Source organism: Spermophilus citellus (genome assembly GCF_964194105.1).
Source record: "Spermophilus citellus genome assembly, chromosome: 14".
Taxonomy (NCBI): Eukaryota; Metazoa; Chordata; class Mammalia; order Rodentia; family Sciuridae; genus Spermophilus; species Spermophilus citellus.
Genome location: NC_138194.1, coordinates 46,735,676 through 46,751,931, shown reverse-complemented (window position 1 = coordinate 46,751,931; position 16,256 = coordinate 46,735,676). Strand labels below are relative to the sequence as shown.

Sequence of the window (16,256 nt, the reverse complement as noted above, 5' to 3'; positions counted from 1 at the left end):
AGATTTTTGCACATAATTTGTACATCCCAGATTAGCATTACCCTGTTCAAAACACAAGGCTGCCCCATGTTAAGTTTCTGGAATTATGTGCTATGAAACACATAAGGAAAAAACCCAATTTCCAATTTTAAGCATGGCCTTAGAAAGAATGCAAGGGACACACTGGAACCAAGCCACTGTTTGCCTCATCACACACTGCACATTGAAAGTACCACTGGGTTCACAGCCTCCGGTTGCTTAGCAAAAGGAGAGGCCTTCAGTGGTATTTTGTTCACATTTGGAATACAGTCCTGCCAAGCTTCTGCCCATATCCTCACCCACATTTGAGATGAGAGTAAACACATCCAGCCATCAACTCTCCCAGATGGCTGCCAACAGGTCTCAGGAAGACATGGAAACAGTAGTAATAGCGGGAAATGGTTTATATAATTGGGCAGTGTGTCGTTTTTAGGTCAAGCGCTTGATTGCTAAGGCACATTCTAGACATAGCTGCACTTTGTACAATAGTAAATGATTTTAGATTTTAGTTGATCTATATAATGTTTTAAGAGAACACATGTTAAAAAATGTGTTAACAAGATGCAAATACCCATTACTACTTTTTGCTATTTAAGTTCCAGGACACTTGATAATTTTTAGCATCCCCTGAGTATCTGAAAAAAACAAATTTTGAGGGGTTCTGAATTATCTGAAGTATTTATGCCTTCTTCTCAAGTTGTTTCTATTTTCCATTCAGTGTCTCTGGTGTTGTTAATATTCTTTCTTCCAGAACTTTAATTATTTAATAATAATTTTAATTCTTATTACCTGACCTCCTTAGCTATCCCACATATAATCTTACTTGTTCTTTTATCCATCCCTTCATTCAACACGTATTTACTGAGTATTCAATTAACACTTACTGAATACCTCTTCTATGCACCAAGCATTGGATGCTAAAGATAAATAAGGTATGATCCCTAATGTTCTAGGAAAGGAAAACAGAGAGGCAAATATTTTATTGCAATGAAACTTAAATACTATTAACAGGCTACAATGAAGTGCTTTAGGAGCAGGGTAAGGAAATCAATACACCAAAGAAAACATCATAGGAAAGAATGTTTCAACTTAGTCTTTAGGGATAAATAGGAGTTTGCTAGGAGGAGACAAGAGTATAGGTGAGTGACAAGCACATATTTGTTTAAGGAAAATGTCAGTTTTCCTAAAAGGGAGGAGGGTGGATTAAGTCAGAAGTAAATTAAGAACAGATTGGTATGCTAGGCAGGTGGAAAACTCTACTACCCATGTAGATGTGAGGCAATGAGCAAATGAAATACAAGAGGATAAAATAGAAGAGATTCTGAGACAAATTCAGAAATATTCCTGAGACAAACTCTACTGAACTAGGCAAGTAGTTGGTATTCATGTTTGTGTGTGGAAAGGGGTGGCAGGACTTGAGGAGGGGTCCAATTACTTGCTGGTTCATTTATTTCTTGGGACTGAGCAGACAGACATCAGTGACATTCACTGAGAAAGATGTCAGGAAGGAATGCAGGTGGGCAAATGAGAGTGAAGGAAAAGGTAGTTAATTTCCTTTTCAGACATCCTTAGCTTGAAATCTCTGTGGAAGAATATCACACAGAGATCATGCAAGGGACAGGAAGAAGTATGAGAAAGATGTGCACAAAGAGAGAACTCAGATGGAGAGATGGAACACGAAGCCATGAATATCAGAGGGTATTTAAAGTCAGGGAGAAAAGTCACCGTAGAAGGAAGAAGGACAAAAAGCAAAATCCTGGGAAACAAATTTTAAGGATGAGCAGGAAACAAGGACATAGGAATGTACAAGCCAAACGATGCGGTCACACAGCTCATGGACAGAAAAGCTTGAAGAAAGCAAACCTGTTCAAGAGACTCCAATGTGTCCTCTCACGGCAATCTGTGGGCTTTATATTTTTTCACGGATTTTACTAATGAAAGAAACAATATCCATAATGGCTGCCAACCATCAGAGTTAATACCAGCAATCAGCAGAGAAAAAATATGACCCTATTTAGTTCCAAAGCCAGTATTTTTTCCTTTAAAACCCATTGCGTCTTCAGCAAGAGTTTCCTTTGATGACTAAAAGGATTCCATTTCTCAATGTGCCCTACATTAAATATAGAAAATCTCTCTTCAGGATTACTGGTTCCTGTCATCAATAACTCACTTCTCCCCTTCCTGACTCTGCCACATGTGTGTGATTTCATCAGCTCAATGTGCTTCTAGTTCCTAATAATCAGCCTGACAATCCTTGCCACCTGCATGTGTCTGATCCTCTTCTTCTCATTGACATATGCCCTCCAATCTCTTATAGAATTCATGATGCTGACCACCTTCATGAAACACCAAACAGCTCATCATTCTAACTCACAGTTAGAACATTCCACCACTCTGTGCTGCCCTGGTATTGTCCATAAACAAAGGATGTTGTATTCTGACTTACTAGAAAAGTTTCAGGTATTTCTATTCCTTCTTCTCGATCAACCTGTAAGTTTTGCAAGGGAAGATGCAGCTTTCCAGAGTCAATGTTTAACCCTCCAAGTTAAATGAGGATAAGAGTAGGGTGGGGATGTGATGCTAATAAGTGTGGATGTGGCTTGGCTACCCTGGCACTAAAATAAGCACTAATTGTAAATAAGGTAACTGGTTATTCAAACATGGAATAAGAAATGACATACATGGTATACATGGCCAAAAGTGGTGGCATCTATCATAGGACATGGCAGATTTTATCAAAACAGCTCTTTGGACAATTTTTAATAGTATTTTCTCAGAAAATAACAATTTGAATCAATTGTATTTTACAAGATTGATCTATATCTGTACTTACACTATCATAAAATACATAAACCAACAGTATTTCCAACAAGTAATATTTTTTAAACTTCCCCTTGAATGTGTATTCTAAAAATCCTGTATTCCAGTATTACAGTGAAGCACTGAACTCCTCTGAAGCCTGGTTAAAGGCCAAGACACAGTTCCAGTGCTAATAGTATCTAAGGGCAACACAACATAAACCCTGGCTGGTTTCTGAATCTACATTTCAAGGACAGAATGAAACCAATGAAACTAAAAAGAAACTCATATAAACATCCCAGACCAGACATCATACAATAGACAGTTATTTTTTTTGGAAGTCAGACATGAAAGGGAATCACAGAACTGTTCTTTCATGATTTCCATAAATTTCTTAAATCACACACAAATATTTTCAGATTTCCTTTTGTGGGTTTGAACTCCCAAGGTCTTCTTTTATTTTAAAGAAAAAGCTACTGAATACCTAGCCACATGGAATAAGCATACAGTGGCCTACTTGGAAAGGCTCCCTAATTGGGAGCCTGTTTGAAGGTTGGTAGATGAAGAAGTCATGCTGTCTTTCACTAGCTAATGAGCTAAACATTGCACAGGTTATCTATCTCATTTAATCCTCACAACAACCGTCTAAAATTAGTACATGCATTATACATAAGGAAATGAAGTAGAGAGAAACTGCCCCACATCACACAACTATTGGGGGTCAGTGCCAAAATTTAAATCCACACAGCCTGGTCCCCAATTCTCAATTTCTCTTGAGTACTACCTACCTTCTTTGGGGTAAAATATTTTGCCCAGTAAAAATCAAAACAATATAATGCAATATTTTCTAATGGGTAATGGAAACTTAGACTTCTATATTTCTTGAAAGTTATCTAAATGAAGAATACCCAAGACAACTAATGTAAATGTAGAAAAAAGGAAAAACCAGAATGCATTAAAAATAACCACACCCTGCAATGTATGGAAAGGAGAAACATTATTTCTAATGTTCCTTAAAGAATCTTTGGTGTCACCAACTGCTATTTACTATCAGGCTTTGCTAGTGCATAGCTAATTCATGGAAGTAATATCATGAATATTTGATGTTTTCTAAATATGGAGAGTATACTCATACAGAAGTAATTTAGTTTCCCAAACTTGTTAATTGATGCTGAGTAAATATAAGGTTATCAAGGATAAGGTGGATATTTTTATTTAATACTTTGCCCAGCCTTATTTTCATACTTGAATGTTCACAAAAAATGAATCCAGGGAAGGGGAAAGTCATTGCTGAAGCACTGTAACATATAAAGCAACCACAGAAATATGCCCTTTACAATGTCAAAGGCCCACTAGAAAAAAAAATATATATATATATGGAATCCAGAAAGCTTCTTCAGATTCATTATCTTGGAACTTTCCACAACCACCATTCATAAGGTTCTATCAGATATTATAATGTCATTACTCTATTAAGTCACTTAAAAGACAGTGCCCCTGCTGTCCAGCAGTATAGAGACTTTCAGGTAAGAGTAGAATTTGGAGCACTGTAGTTGCATTTGAAGGTACTTAATTCTCTGAAATTCAAAGAGCTCTTAGAAATAAGAGGAACACTAATAAAGAATGTGCAGAGGAAGATATCCTTGAACAAAAGCTTTTTTTTATTTCATACAGGACAATGGTAAAAGATTAAAGAAAAGTATGAAGAAATCTAACCATGATGGCTGAAAGCATCAATAAACATTTCTTTTGTATTTACCACTTGAAAAACATCCTTACCATATACTCCATATTTGAAGCTGTTGGGTACACCTGACTTCGTAATTTATTATGAAGGTCCAAGATACTTTGCATGTCATTGTCTGTGATGGCCCTTTTGCCTCTTTGCTTGGCCGTCCACCACTCACCATCCTCATCCATGTATTTTTCCAACAGTTTCTCCAATAAAGTGGCGTTAGGAACCACCATGGCTGGAATTGCTCTAGCCATGAATAGCACTGTGGTTACTCTCAGCCACTCTTGCACGGTACACTTCATAATGAATGACCTCAGGATTTCCCCGGGAAAATCTCCAAGACAGGCTCTTCCACTCCTTTTGGCTATAACGACATGTCACCGTGATTAAGATGAACGTACCAGTAGATATTATTAATACTCTAATAACAAAAGCAAAACAGTAGTTACAAAGGGTATGTGCCAGTTTGAATATATAAAACTTGCATTTTCTGAAATGAGTTATTTACTTTCTTAATTATCTCCAATCCATTTATTTTAAACAGTGCACCATTTCCATAAAATAGAGAATTATATTTTCCAAGATAACCACGAGGTCAAAAACGAATGAGAAAAGTAGTTCAGGAGAGTCTAAGCTTGAAAAAAAATTTTTTTCTTAAATACAAGACTTTAAACTTCTACACATTACATAGCCCCTGAAAAAGGTGTTATCTATCTAGAATGTTTATTTCCATCTGGAGGTTCCGTGTTCCTCTTTGGTGACTTGTAAGGTATTTTTTGTTTTTAAATTAAGGCATTATTTGATTCCAGTGTCTCATTTCTTGTTAAGAGGCATTCATAATGTCCATTACATTTCTGAAATTGAGGGTGAATGTTTTAAAGAAGTATAAAATGCAATTCATACTTGTATCCGTGGGCACACAGAGAGGACCCAATGAATGGTTAGGGTCACTGGGGAAAGTCTCTTATCCACACACAGGTCAAGAACTCGATCACTCTTTCTTGGAAGGTATGTGCCTAACCTGTACCTCATCCAAGAAAGCCAGCAACTTCAGAGATTGTCCTCCCTTATACTAAAGGCGCACACTTAACCCAATGGAGAGCACGCGCCTGGGGAGGTGGTGAAACCAACAAAGTCACTTACAAAAAACAAGATCCCGCTCATCTCCACAGCCACTGCTTTCTCAGTAGCCCACCTATCCTCCATGCTAGACCATTCTTAACAAGTTGGCTTTTTATTATTCTTACTTAGAGTTAAAAAGAAAAGGGGAGCTAGGAAAAGGTAGCAGTGTGACCCAGTGAATGATGCGTTTTAGAAACGCCCTTACCTCTCCAGTGTGAAGTTTCCTACAGGAGCTGAGCCCAGCAGGACGGCCGGCCTCTGCAGCCGCCTCCAGTCTTCACACTCCACTGCAAACACACAACCCTGTTCGGGAGAGACCCGGACACAGCGAGTCCCTGAGCAAGGAGGGCGCTGACTACAGGGGGACGCGAGCCTCTGACTCCTCGGTTCCTTTCAAACCTGGAAGAAGTAGCAGGCAAAGCGCTCCAAGTTACAGCAAGAGCTTTGGGGCGGAAAGAGAGCTGCTTCTTTAGCTTGCCACGGTGGGCGCCCAAGCGTCTCTAAGCGTTATCTGCAGGAGCAAGGGGCGGGGACACCAGCAGGGCTCACAGCGACCTCGCGCTCCTGCCGGGTGCAGTCTGGGCGCGCAGAGCCAGGCGCCAAGCGCTTCCGCCGCTCCCTCGAGCTCGCGGGCATTTATTGCGGTCCCTGCGCGCGCACGTGACGTGGGCGCTCCTCCTCGCCCACCCCACCTCCACCTCACCCGGCCCTGGCCCAAAGCCCGCTACAGCGCTGCAGCGGCCCGCCCCGCTTCTCCTGGCGCGGAGAAGCCAGGGCGCCCAGCCTTTGTGGGCGAGCTTTGGACCTCAGAGACCAAGGAGGGGAACGGACTGAATCCTGGGAGGTGTGTGTGAGAGGAGGTCCCCCAATTCCTCTCGCCCTTTTGGACTCCTCACTTTCAAAGATCTTCTTCTTAGTTCCTTTCTGATGAGATTCTAAAATGCTTCCATAGCCTTTACAGAAACGTAGCTGCCCTGCCTGAGAACAGCGGGTAGACGTGGGGGGTAATCCACACCTTAAATGGAGACACAAAGGAGAACTGGGGGAGGGATGGGGAAAGGAAGACTTTTTTTTTTTTTTTTTTTTTTCCATTTTCTGCAGGGGTCAGCATCTGTTTCAGGAGCTAGTATCTAGAATAGAGAAGTTATTCTTTTTGGCTCCATTAAGTCTTTATGAGGTCCAGATGGAGAATGGGTTTCATAAAATGATGGAGTTATGGGTGGTGAAGGTTGCCTGACAACTGAGAGCCACAATTCACCCATCATATATGCAGCACTGTCTTCCCAAGGTGACCGCAGAATTTTTTTTTCTTCCTATTAATGTATATAATTATGGAGTTAATATAAAGGGTACCAGCAGTTAATTTAAACAGTACTAGGTTGACACAAATTCAAACTCCAGTCCTAGAATAGAAAATGAAAGAGAGTCTCCCTGTTGTCTATGTTGTAATTTAGAGTAAGAACATTAATAGGTTACAATCCATAATGTTAGAGGCTCACCCTGCTGAATACAGTGATTTCTACAGGCACGATTTTTGTTTGTTTGTTTGTTTGTTTGTTTTTAAGTGCAAAAACAGTTTGTAACTTTTATTCTTTTAAATTTATTTATTTATTTATTTTTGCATTACAATTCTTAATACACCATCCCATTACTTTTGGAAAGAGGGGTGGTACTGCAGATAAAATCTAGAGCCTTGCATATACTAGGCAAGCACTCTATTAGTGAACTGCCTCTCTAGCTCTAATTCACTTACGGTTGCTTCCGTTTTGTATTGAGTTATAATCTCAATGTCTAAATACTGGAGTATCCAGCATATGATTAAAGTAAAACATTCTAGTAACTCATACCTCAATGGCTGCCTGTCTTCACCATCCAACTACACTTCTTTTTAAATTAAATTTGAAAAGCTCAGCTTTAAGCCTCATGAGACTTTGCTTCTTCTCACAGGAAGAAAGAGGAAGCATCATTTATCTGAAGGGTGAGAAAGGTGTCAGGTTCTGGTGCACATAGATCTTCCATAGGTATAATTTCACAATTTTATAGCAACTTAAGGACAAAAGGACTGTTAAATGCATACTTTTCAAATGATTATTTTTAGTTCTCATGCACTAGGTTCAGAAAACTTGATATCCTCCTACAAACTGATGGAAGATCCCCAAAGTCCATGGTTTAAAAAAAAAATCATTTGTAAAAGCAATCATTTGTTACAGCAGTAAAAGAACCTGTTTCTATACTGCAACTTTTACATGGCATTGAAATAAAACAAGTATTGAGTAAAAAGCATTAAATGTAATAATATTACTTGAAGTACTTTCAAAGAAAACTCAAATTGGGAAAAAGGAAATTAAGATAATACGGAAATTAAGTTAAATGCAGCATAATCCTTGAAAATTTCAGTTTTAAACCTTTCCACACAATGGACAAATCTGACTCAAAAAATGCTTACATTAAAGAAAATAAAATTTAGGTTTAAGATTTTAATTCCAAACTTTCTCCAGGCAAGAGAAAAAAAAAGACACTTTTAACTCAATGTTTTCATTGGCTTTCAATTGGGGTAATACAGGTCATATTTTAATATAAAAGAATGATTTTATATAATTCCCATGTTAAACATTAACATTTCAGTGATAAATCTTGTTTTTCTTGACGTTATTTTGAAAAGAAAAATCATCAATTAAATATTTTTTTTAAAAAAATTAACTTAGCTATGATAAATTTTCTATGACAGTTGATGCATAACAGTGGTTTGCCTTAGTACAAAATTAATTCCTTAAGGAAAATAAATGTGCTCCCAATTATATAGTTATTTGACATAGTTTCAAATTTTTGTTTTGATAAACACATAATTTATGTGTTTAATAATTTTGGGTTATTTTACACAGTTTATAAGAATGCTTAAATGGTGGATATTTTTAGGACATAGTAAACTGAGTAAAACACAAATTAATATTTTCTATTTCAGAAATTCAATTTATATTTGTCTGCAATTCTGTCATTTCCTTTTTACATAAATATATGATGTAGAATTGTCATATGGACAATTGTCATATGGACAATCAAACTGTTATGTATTATTTTGTAGTAAACTTACCAAAAAAGAAAAAGAAAAAAGAAAGAAAAGTCAAATACAATGTTGTCAAGTACTCAAAGGGAACACTGTGCACATTTTACTCATTGTTGAGGAATCTGTGTAGACAGAATAAAGTCTCTTCTCCACACCCAATTCATGTCAAAATGGCTGTCTGGTCTGTGGCTAAACTACTACATGTAAAGACCAGCTACTTTTAGCATTACTTCTTTTTTTGCGGTAAATATTGTTGGTTGTCTGATCAATAACCAGCTTTCTATCCCTTTATTCCTGCCAAGCCCACAGCCTCAAATATACTCAGGGTGTCCACATTTTTATACACCATCAAGCTGACATCCTCAGGTGCATGTTGATTAGCCAAAGCCAGGCATCTATCCTGGCTACTAGCAACTAATTCTCCATGAACAGATCATACAACCCTGGTTACTGAAAGGAAGGAAGACATCTATTTGGAAGTAAGGAGAAGTGTTGGCAAGAGTTTTCTTTTCTGATAAAAAGAAATGGAGTTTCTTTATCCATTCATCTATTGAAGCGCATCTAGGTTGCTTCCACAGTTTAGCTATTGTGAATTGAGCTGCTATAAACATTGATGTGGCTGCATTACTATAGTATGCTGATTCTAAGTCCTTTGGGTATAGACCTAGGAGTAGGAGTAGGATAACTGGGTCAAATAGATGAATGGCTAAAGAAACTGTGATATATATATATATATATATATATATATATATATATATATATATATATATATATCACACATATACATACAATGGAATATTACTCAGCATTAAAAGAGAATAAAATTATGGCATATGCAGGTAGATGGTTGAAGTTGAAAAATATCATGCTAAGTGAAGTAAACTAATCCCCCCAAACCAAAGGCTGAATGTTCTCTCTCATAAGTAGATACTGATCCATAATGGCAGGGAGTGGGGTGGGGCATGGGAAAAACGGAGGAACTTTGGGCAAAGGGGAGGAAGGGGAGGGGAGGAAGTATAGGGGCAGGAAAGATGGTGGAATGAGATGTTCATTAGTACCGTAGGTGCTACATCATGTACAATTAGAGAAATGAAAAGTTGTCCTGCAATTGTGTGTATACAATGAGTCAAAATGCATTCTGCTGTCATATGTACCTAACTAAAAAATAAATAATAAATAAACAAATAAATAAATAAATAAAAAGAAATGCAAAAAGAGAAAGTATCTCTTTAGATGCTTATATATAAGTTTGTGAAATTTAAAGATGCAGTATACCAAGAAGAGAGATAACCTGAAGGCAGAGACATATCACCCCACTCAAACATGAAAGCAGATGTAGCCTGAATCTCTATGACATTAATCCATCATCGGTATACCTTCCCTCCATGTTCTTGCTGTAAGAGCTAATGAACATCTGAAGCATGTTGATTTCAGAATTCAGTTACTTGCAGCATAAAGCATTCTAGCAGAATACATTTCTACAGAGATGATTTCTTCCTCTATCAACGTCATATTTTCTTCATGCTGTTATGTGCACAGTTAGATGTTATTTTTAAATATGTGTTTTTTCCTATGTGTGTTTTCTAATTTCTGCACTTACAAAAATGAGCATATAATCATTTTTAAACATTTCATTCATTGTATATAGTTTTATAACATCAAGACTTTTCTCTCACTACATAGTTGGTAAGTCCATCTCTACAGGGAGAATAAAATCCTCATGGTAGTTAGTTTGGGAGGAGGTAGCAGTGTAGCACAATATATTAAGACATAGAATGTAAACTAAGCTACTTAAATTCATGGGGTCTTGAGTATGATACTTGACCTCTGTAAGCCTTAGATTCTTCACTTTTAAAGGGAAATAGCCATCTCACATTGTCACTTTGTGAATTAGGATGAGTTAATACGTGGAAGCACTTAAAACAATAACATAAGTAGAAAGTACTCAATAATGAAAAAGTATTACTACAATCAAAACTAAAGAGAGACTTTGTATTTGCTATTTTATAAAGTCAATGGGCTTTAATCAAAGTGTTGTGTAGTTTTAAGAATTAAACTTTTGAATAGAAGTAACTGGCTATACACATGATTCTTAACAAATCTTTAAAATTTTTGGTCATGTGTAATGAATTTATTCTCACAACCAAAACAGTTTTCAATTCTGCATATTGTAGGACACAGTTTTAATTCCTATTAAAAGCAGTCATTTTAAGATATATGAATGTATATAATATGCAATATTTTAGAATGTTCTATTTATATTACATGACAAAATTTTAACACACAAAGGCTTTCTATTTTAATTGCAAATGCATGATTGATTATTAAAAGCTCATTATTGAAATGTTGCACACATGCAGTAAAGTGAAAAAAATCTTAAGTATGCAGTTAATGAAATTTTCCAAATTTAACACACCTGTATAAAGACCACTCAGTTACAGGTAGAGAACATAACCATCTCTCCAGAACCCTCCTTCATGCCTCCTTCCTCTCCAAAGATAACTTATAATCTTATTTTTGAAAACCAGTTTTGCTTACTTTAAATCTTTATATAAGTGAAATCACAGAGCAAGTAATTCTGTGACCAGGGATGTAGCTCAGTTAATAGAGTACCTGTCTGGAATGTACAAGATCCTAGGTTCAATCCCCAGTATTATGTGTACACCCACATACACACACACACACACACACACACACACACACACACACACACAATAGAGCAGATGATTCCATTGTATAACTTTTGTGTTTAGAGTTTTTCATTCAATATATTTGTAAGATATATCCATTTTGTCTTATATAACAGTAATTTATTATTTTTGTTTGATGACCGTACCACAAGTTATTTATTCATTATGTTGTTGAATATTAAGGTTGTTAAACATAATTAAACACAATGTTTCTACGACCATTGTTATATTGTGTCTTTTGGCACACACATTTATGCTTTTTAATATTGGCTATATAGTTAGGAAGAAAACAGCTGGATGCTAAAATAGGCTTATTTAGAACTTGAGTAAATAAAGTGAGTTGTATAGCTTTTTCTTATTGACTTGTAGGAAATTTTTGCAAGTGTTGGGTACATGTACTTTATTATTATTCCTCTCCATTTTTTGCCTTTTACTCTGTCTCTTAATAGAATATCTATCCAAATTTCAGGAAACTTCAATTTATTAAGCTTTCTCTTTATAGTTAGTGCTGTGTCAGATCTGTCAGAGAAGCATTTGCCTATCCAAAAGTAATGAAAAAAAGTACACATTTTTATCTTCTAATTCTATTATTTTACATTATAAGTCAAGTCTTTAATCCATTTGTAATGATTTTTTTGTGTTATAATGTAACCAAAGAATATTTAAGATTACAATGATTACATTAAAAAGTCTACATTACTTGCCATCATCATTGTAAAACTCTTCATGAATTATTTTTCTGCTTAAAGTCAAATTTGAGAATTCAAAGATAGAAAAAAATCATTAGTATTTGCAATTAGAGATATAATGATGCTTCATCAATTGAATTATTTTAAAAAAAATATGAGTGCTGAGACCTACATTGATGCTACAAGCTGGAAACTCAACCTATTTCTTAGTGTGTAGAGAAGAACTTATTTTTAGATTTCAAAAAAATATTTTATTATCTTTTTTGCAGTTTGGCTGGTTTTCAATCATGAAATGCAGAGATTATGTTAAATATTATTTTAAATATTAAATAAATATAAATATTGTGTTAAATATTATTGAAGTTATCTTCTACCAGTCATGCACCCCTCTATGCACTGGAAATAGAAAATAAAAATCAGTATTTTCTATGTTTTTCTGAGCCTTTTCTTGATACTGTTTCCAGTGCTGAAAGTCTTTTTGATTCATGCTTTCCTGACTTACCCACATTCAAAGCATCCTCCTCCTCAAAGATTTTACTGTTGCAGCCAATCTTTTTCTGTTATTTCATTTTTCTCTAAATCTGATCACATTTTGTATTGTGAATGACAGATCTTCACGTTTGTATTCCTCCAACAATGCTAAAAGCTCCTTGAAAGAAGATATCATGTTCATATGACCTTTGTATTGCTTACAATGTATGTTAAATGCACAAATCTGGATTTTTTGAATACTGCATATTTATCAGAAAAGTGCATGTATGTCTGGATGGGCAGGAGAACTAGAATCTACAAAATGAACAAAGCACACTGGCTGGAGATGGTGGTCACCTAGAGCTATTTCATTTGAAGAAAACATCCCATGCTGAAGTACATATTAATATCATAAATGTGCACTAGTGAAGACAGGCAATTCAGTTTATTTTAAAAAGTAAAACCTACGTGCAAAATAAATACTGTCTACAATGTCTCCAGATCCACTACCATTAGCCCCTTTTCAGTAGTTAAGCAATTTAAGGAGTACTGGCCTAAGCCATTTATTTGGGTTAAAATATATGTTTTTAAGTCCTTTGGGTATAGACCGAGGAGAGAGAAAGCTGGGTCAAATGGTGGTTCCATTCCCAATTTTCCAAGGAATCTCCTTACTGCTTTCCATATTGGCTGCACCAATTTGCCATTCCACCAGCAGTGTATGAGTCTATCATTTCCCCACATCCTCGGCATCACTTATTGTTGTTTGTCTTCATAATAGCTACCATTCTGACTAGAGTGAGGTGAAGTCCTTAGAGTAGTTTTGATTTGCATTTTTCTAATTGCTAGAGATGATGAACATTTTTCATATATTTGTTGATTGATTGTATATCCTGTTCCGTGAAGCGTCTGTTCAGGTCCTTGGCCCATATATTGATTGTTTTTTTTTTGTTTTTTGTTTTTTTTTTTTTTTGGGTGTTTAGCTTTTTGAGTTCTTTATATATCTTAGAGATTAGTGCTCTATCTGACATGTGAGGAGTAAAAAATTGCTCCCAAGATGTAGGCTCTATATTTACCTCACAGATTGTTTCTTTTGCTGAGAAGAAGTGTTTTAGTTTGAATTCATCCCATTTATTGATTCTTGATTTTAATTCTTGTGCTATAGGACTCTTATTAAGGAAGTTGGGGCCTAATCTGATGTAATGAAGATTAGGGCCTACTTTATCTTCTATTAGATGCAGAATCTCTGGTTTAATTCCTAGGTCCTTGGTCCACTTTGAGTTGAACCAACCTAAATGCCTTTCAGTTGATGAATGGATTAAAAAAACATGGCATATATACGCAATGGAATATTACTTAGCAATAAACAAGAATAAAATCATGGCATTTTCAGGTAAATAGATGGAATTGGAGAAGATAATGCTAAGTGAAGTTAGCCAATCCCCCCTCCCCCCAAAAAAAACAAATGCCAAATGCTTCCTCTGATATAAGGTGACTGACTCATAGTGGGGTAGGGAGGGGGAGCAGGGAGGAATAGATGAACTCTAGATAAGGCAGAGGGGTGAAAGGGAAAGGGAGGGGGCAGAGGGTTAGCAATGATGGTAGAATGTGATGAACATCATTAACCAAATTACATGTATAAAGACAGGAATTTTGGTGTGAACATACTTTATATACAACCAGATATATGAAAAAATTGTGCTTATATTATGTGTAATATGAATTGTGATGCATTTCACTGTCATTTATTTTTTAAAAAATCAATAAAAAATAAAAAATATACATACTTCTCTAAAAAGAGAGAGAGAAAGGAATAGTCTTTTTTTCCTAAATCTTTTTTTCTATATGTTCTTCCTAACCATTCATAAGAAAATGTTTCCTATTGACAGAAGAATCAAATTATATTTCAGAATGATGCTCTATTTCATTGATTTTTTTAATGTATCTTTTATCAGCTGATAGCTAGTATTGCCACACATCTCTTCATGGCTGATATGAAGATCTGCCATTTGCTTAGTGTTAATTTCTGCAGATTTTAAGTCATAACAAAAGCCATAGATAGAAAACTGAAAAGAGCTATTCAATGATAAGAAATTCTCCGTCCAGGTTAAAGAACTGTATGTTTAGGGGCCATGGTTGTAGCTCAGTGGTAGAGCACTTGCCTGGCATGTGTGAGGCTCTGGGTTGAATCCTCAGCACTAGATAAAAATAAATACATGTGTCCATCTACAACTAAAAACTTTTTTAAAAAAAAGTAAAAGAACTATATTTTAATTTCTCCCAATCCAAATACCATAAACAATTGGTAATAATAAAACCTTTTAAAATTTAAGGAGTGTTTCTAAAATAGGATCAAGGTGGCAAGAGAAATCTAGCAGCGGCTCTATCTTTTGATGATCACTTTTCTTTCTGGACCCACAGAAGGACTTGACAATGTGCTTGGGTTAGAGGTTGCCTGTCAGGTTTACCAAGAAGGGCAGCTGAAAGGCAGACATTGTAAAAGGAAAAGTACTCACCCTTTCATGTGCAGAATTAATGTCAGACGGGCTTTTAATCCCAATATAAGGAAGATGAAAGCTTTCTCAACTGTCATTAGTTAGCCTATGAAGAAATAGTTGGAAGAAAACCCCTGCAGCTCACTTTTAGTGATGATTTTAAAGAATGATATTTAACAAAAGTGAAAGAGAATTCCTAGTGTCTAGCAAATATATATCCTCTCCAATTAAAAATTGTATGTGTGCATGTTCATGTGGTACTTGAACCTTAAACTCATTCTTTAATAGATAGCAGGGGAGAGATTAAGAAAATTTAATTTTAACTAGATAGGTTGCAGGGAAAACACGGAAAATGTGGAAGAAAATGGACAACTTTATATTTGCAATGTTACCTCTAACTATCCTCCTGAGGAAAAGCCCAAGAATTAACACAGACTTTAGAAATTCTTTGGTTCTAAAAGAATGAAATAACTACAAAATAAAAGCTTTGGTAACTAATGATTTTATAAACTGGTAATAAGCACATGAATAAATAGAAAATATGCTTAAACACGCTTTCACACATGAATCTGAAATGGTTTTTAACTCAATGCTCTGCAGCTGTGTAGTTTGCAGAACGTGCCCTTTACTTCTGCTTTCATCTTACTTCATGTTGTACCCTTTATTTGGATACCCATTCTCACTATTTCTCTGCCTCTTAAATATTCCTAACTTTGTGCTGTTTGCCCAAATTCTTCCCCAAATTATAACATCTCTCTTAATTGCTGCACGTATCTCTCTTTCTTTTCCTTTTCTTTGCATCTACAATCTGATTTCTCCCAAGAAACCTAACTATTTAGAAGTATTCTACCTATACTCTAAAATCTATATAAACCTGAAAACACTCAATGAAAGCCTAAGTTAACTGTAAAACTATGGGTTTTTATTCACTTTTTAAATTTTGTATTTATTTATTTATTTATTTTTATTTGTTCTTTTCAGATATACTTGGCAGTAGAGTGTATTTTGGCATAGTATACATACATGGAGTATAACTTATTCTAATTAGGATTTCATTCTTGTGGTTGTACATGATGCGGAGTTTCAATGGTTGTGTATTCATATATAAAGATAGGAAAGTTATGTCTCATTCATTCTATTTTCTTTCCTAATCCTATCCCCCTTCCTTTCTTTTTA

The 16,256-nt window shown here is 35.6% G+C and overlaps 1 protein-coding gene across 1 annotated transcript in view; it reads right to left on the bottom strand.

Annotated features, from left to right (window-relative positions):
- CRISPLD1 (cysteine rich secretory protein LCCL domain containing 1) overlaps positions 1–6,350 on the bottom strand; it is a 45,138-nt gene extending 38,788 nt beyond the window's left edge. Inside the window, exons 1-2 of the mRNA XM_081266268.1 lie at positions 5,880–6,350; positions 4,597–4,916 (exon numbers count right to left, since the gene is read on the bottom strand). Coding sequence (XP_081122394.1) covers positions 4,597–4,854 — 258 coding nt within the window. The 5' untranslated portion in view covers positions 4,855–4,916; positions 5,880–6,350. The remainder of the gene's footprint in view (positions 1–4,596; positions 4,917–5,879) is intronic.
- Between the last annotated feature and the right edge of the window lie 9,906 nt (positions 6,351–16,256).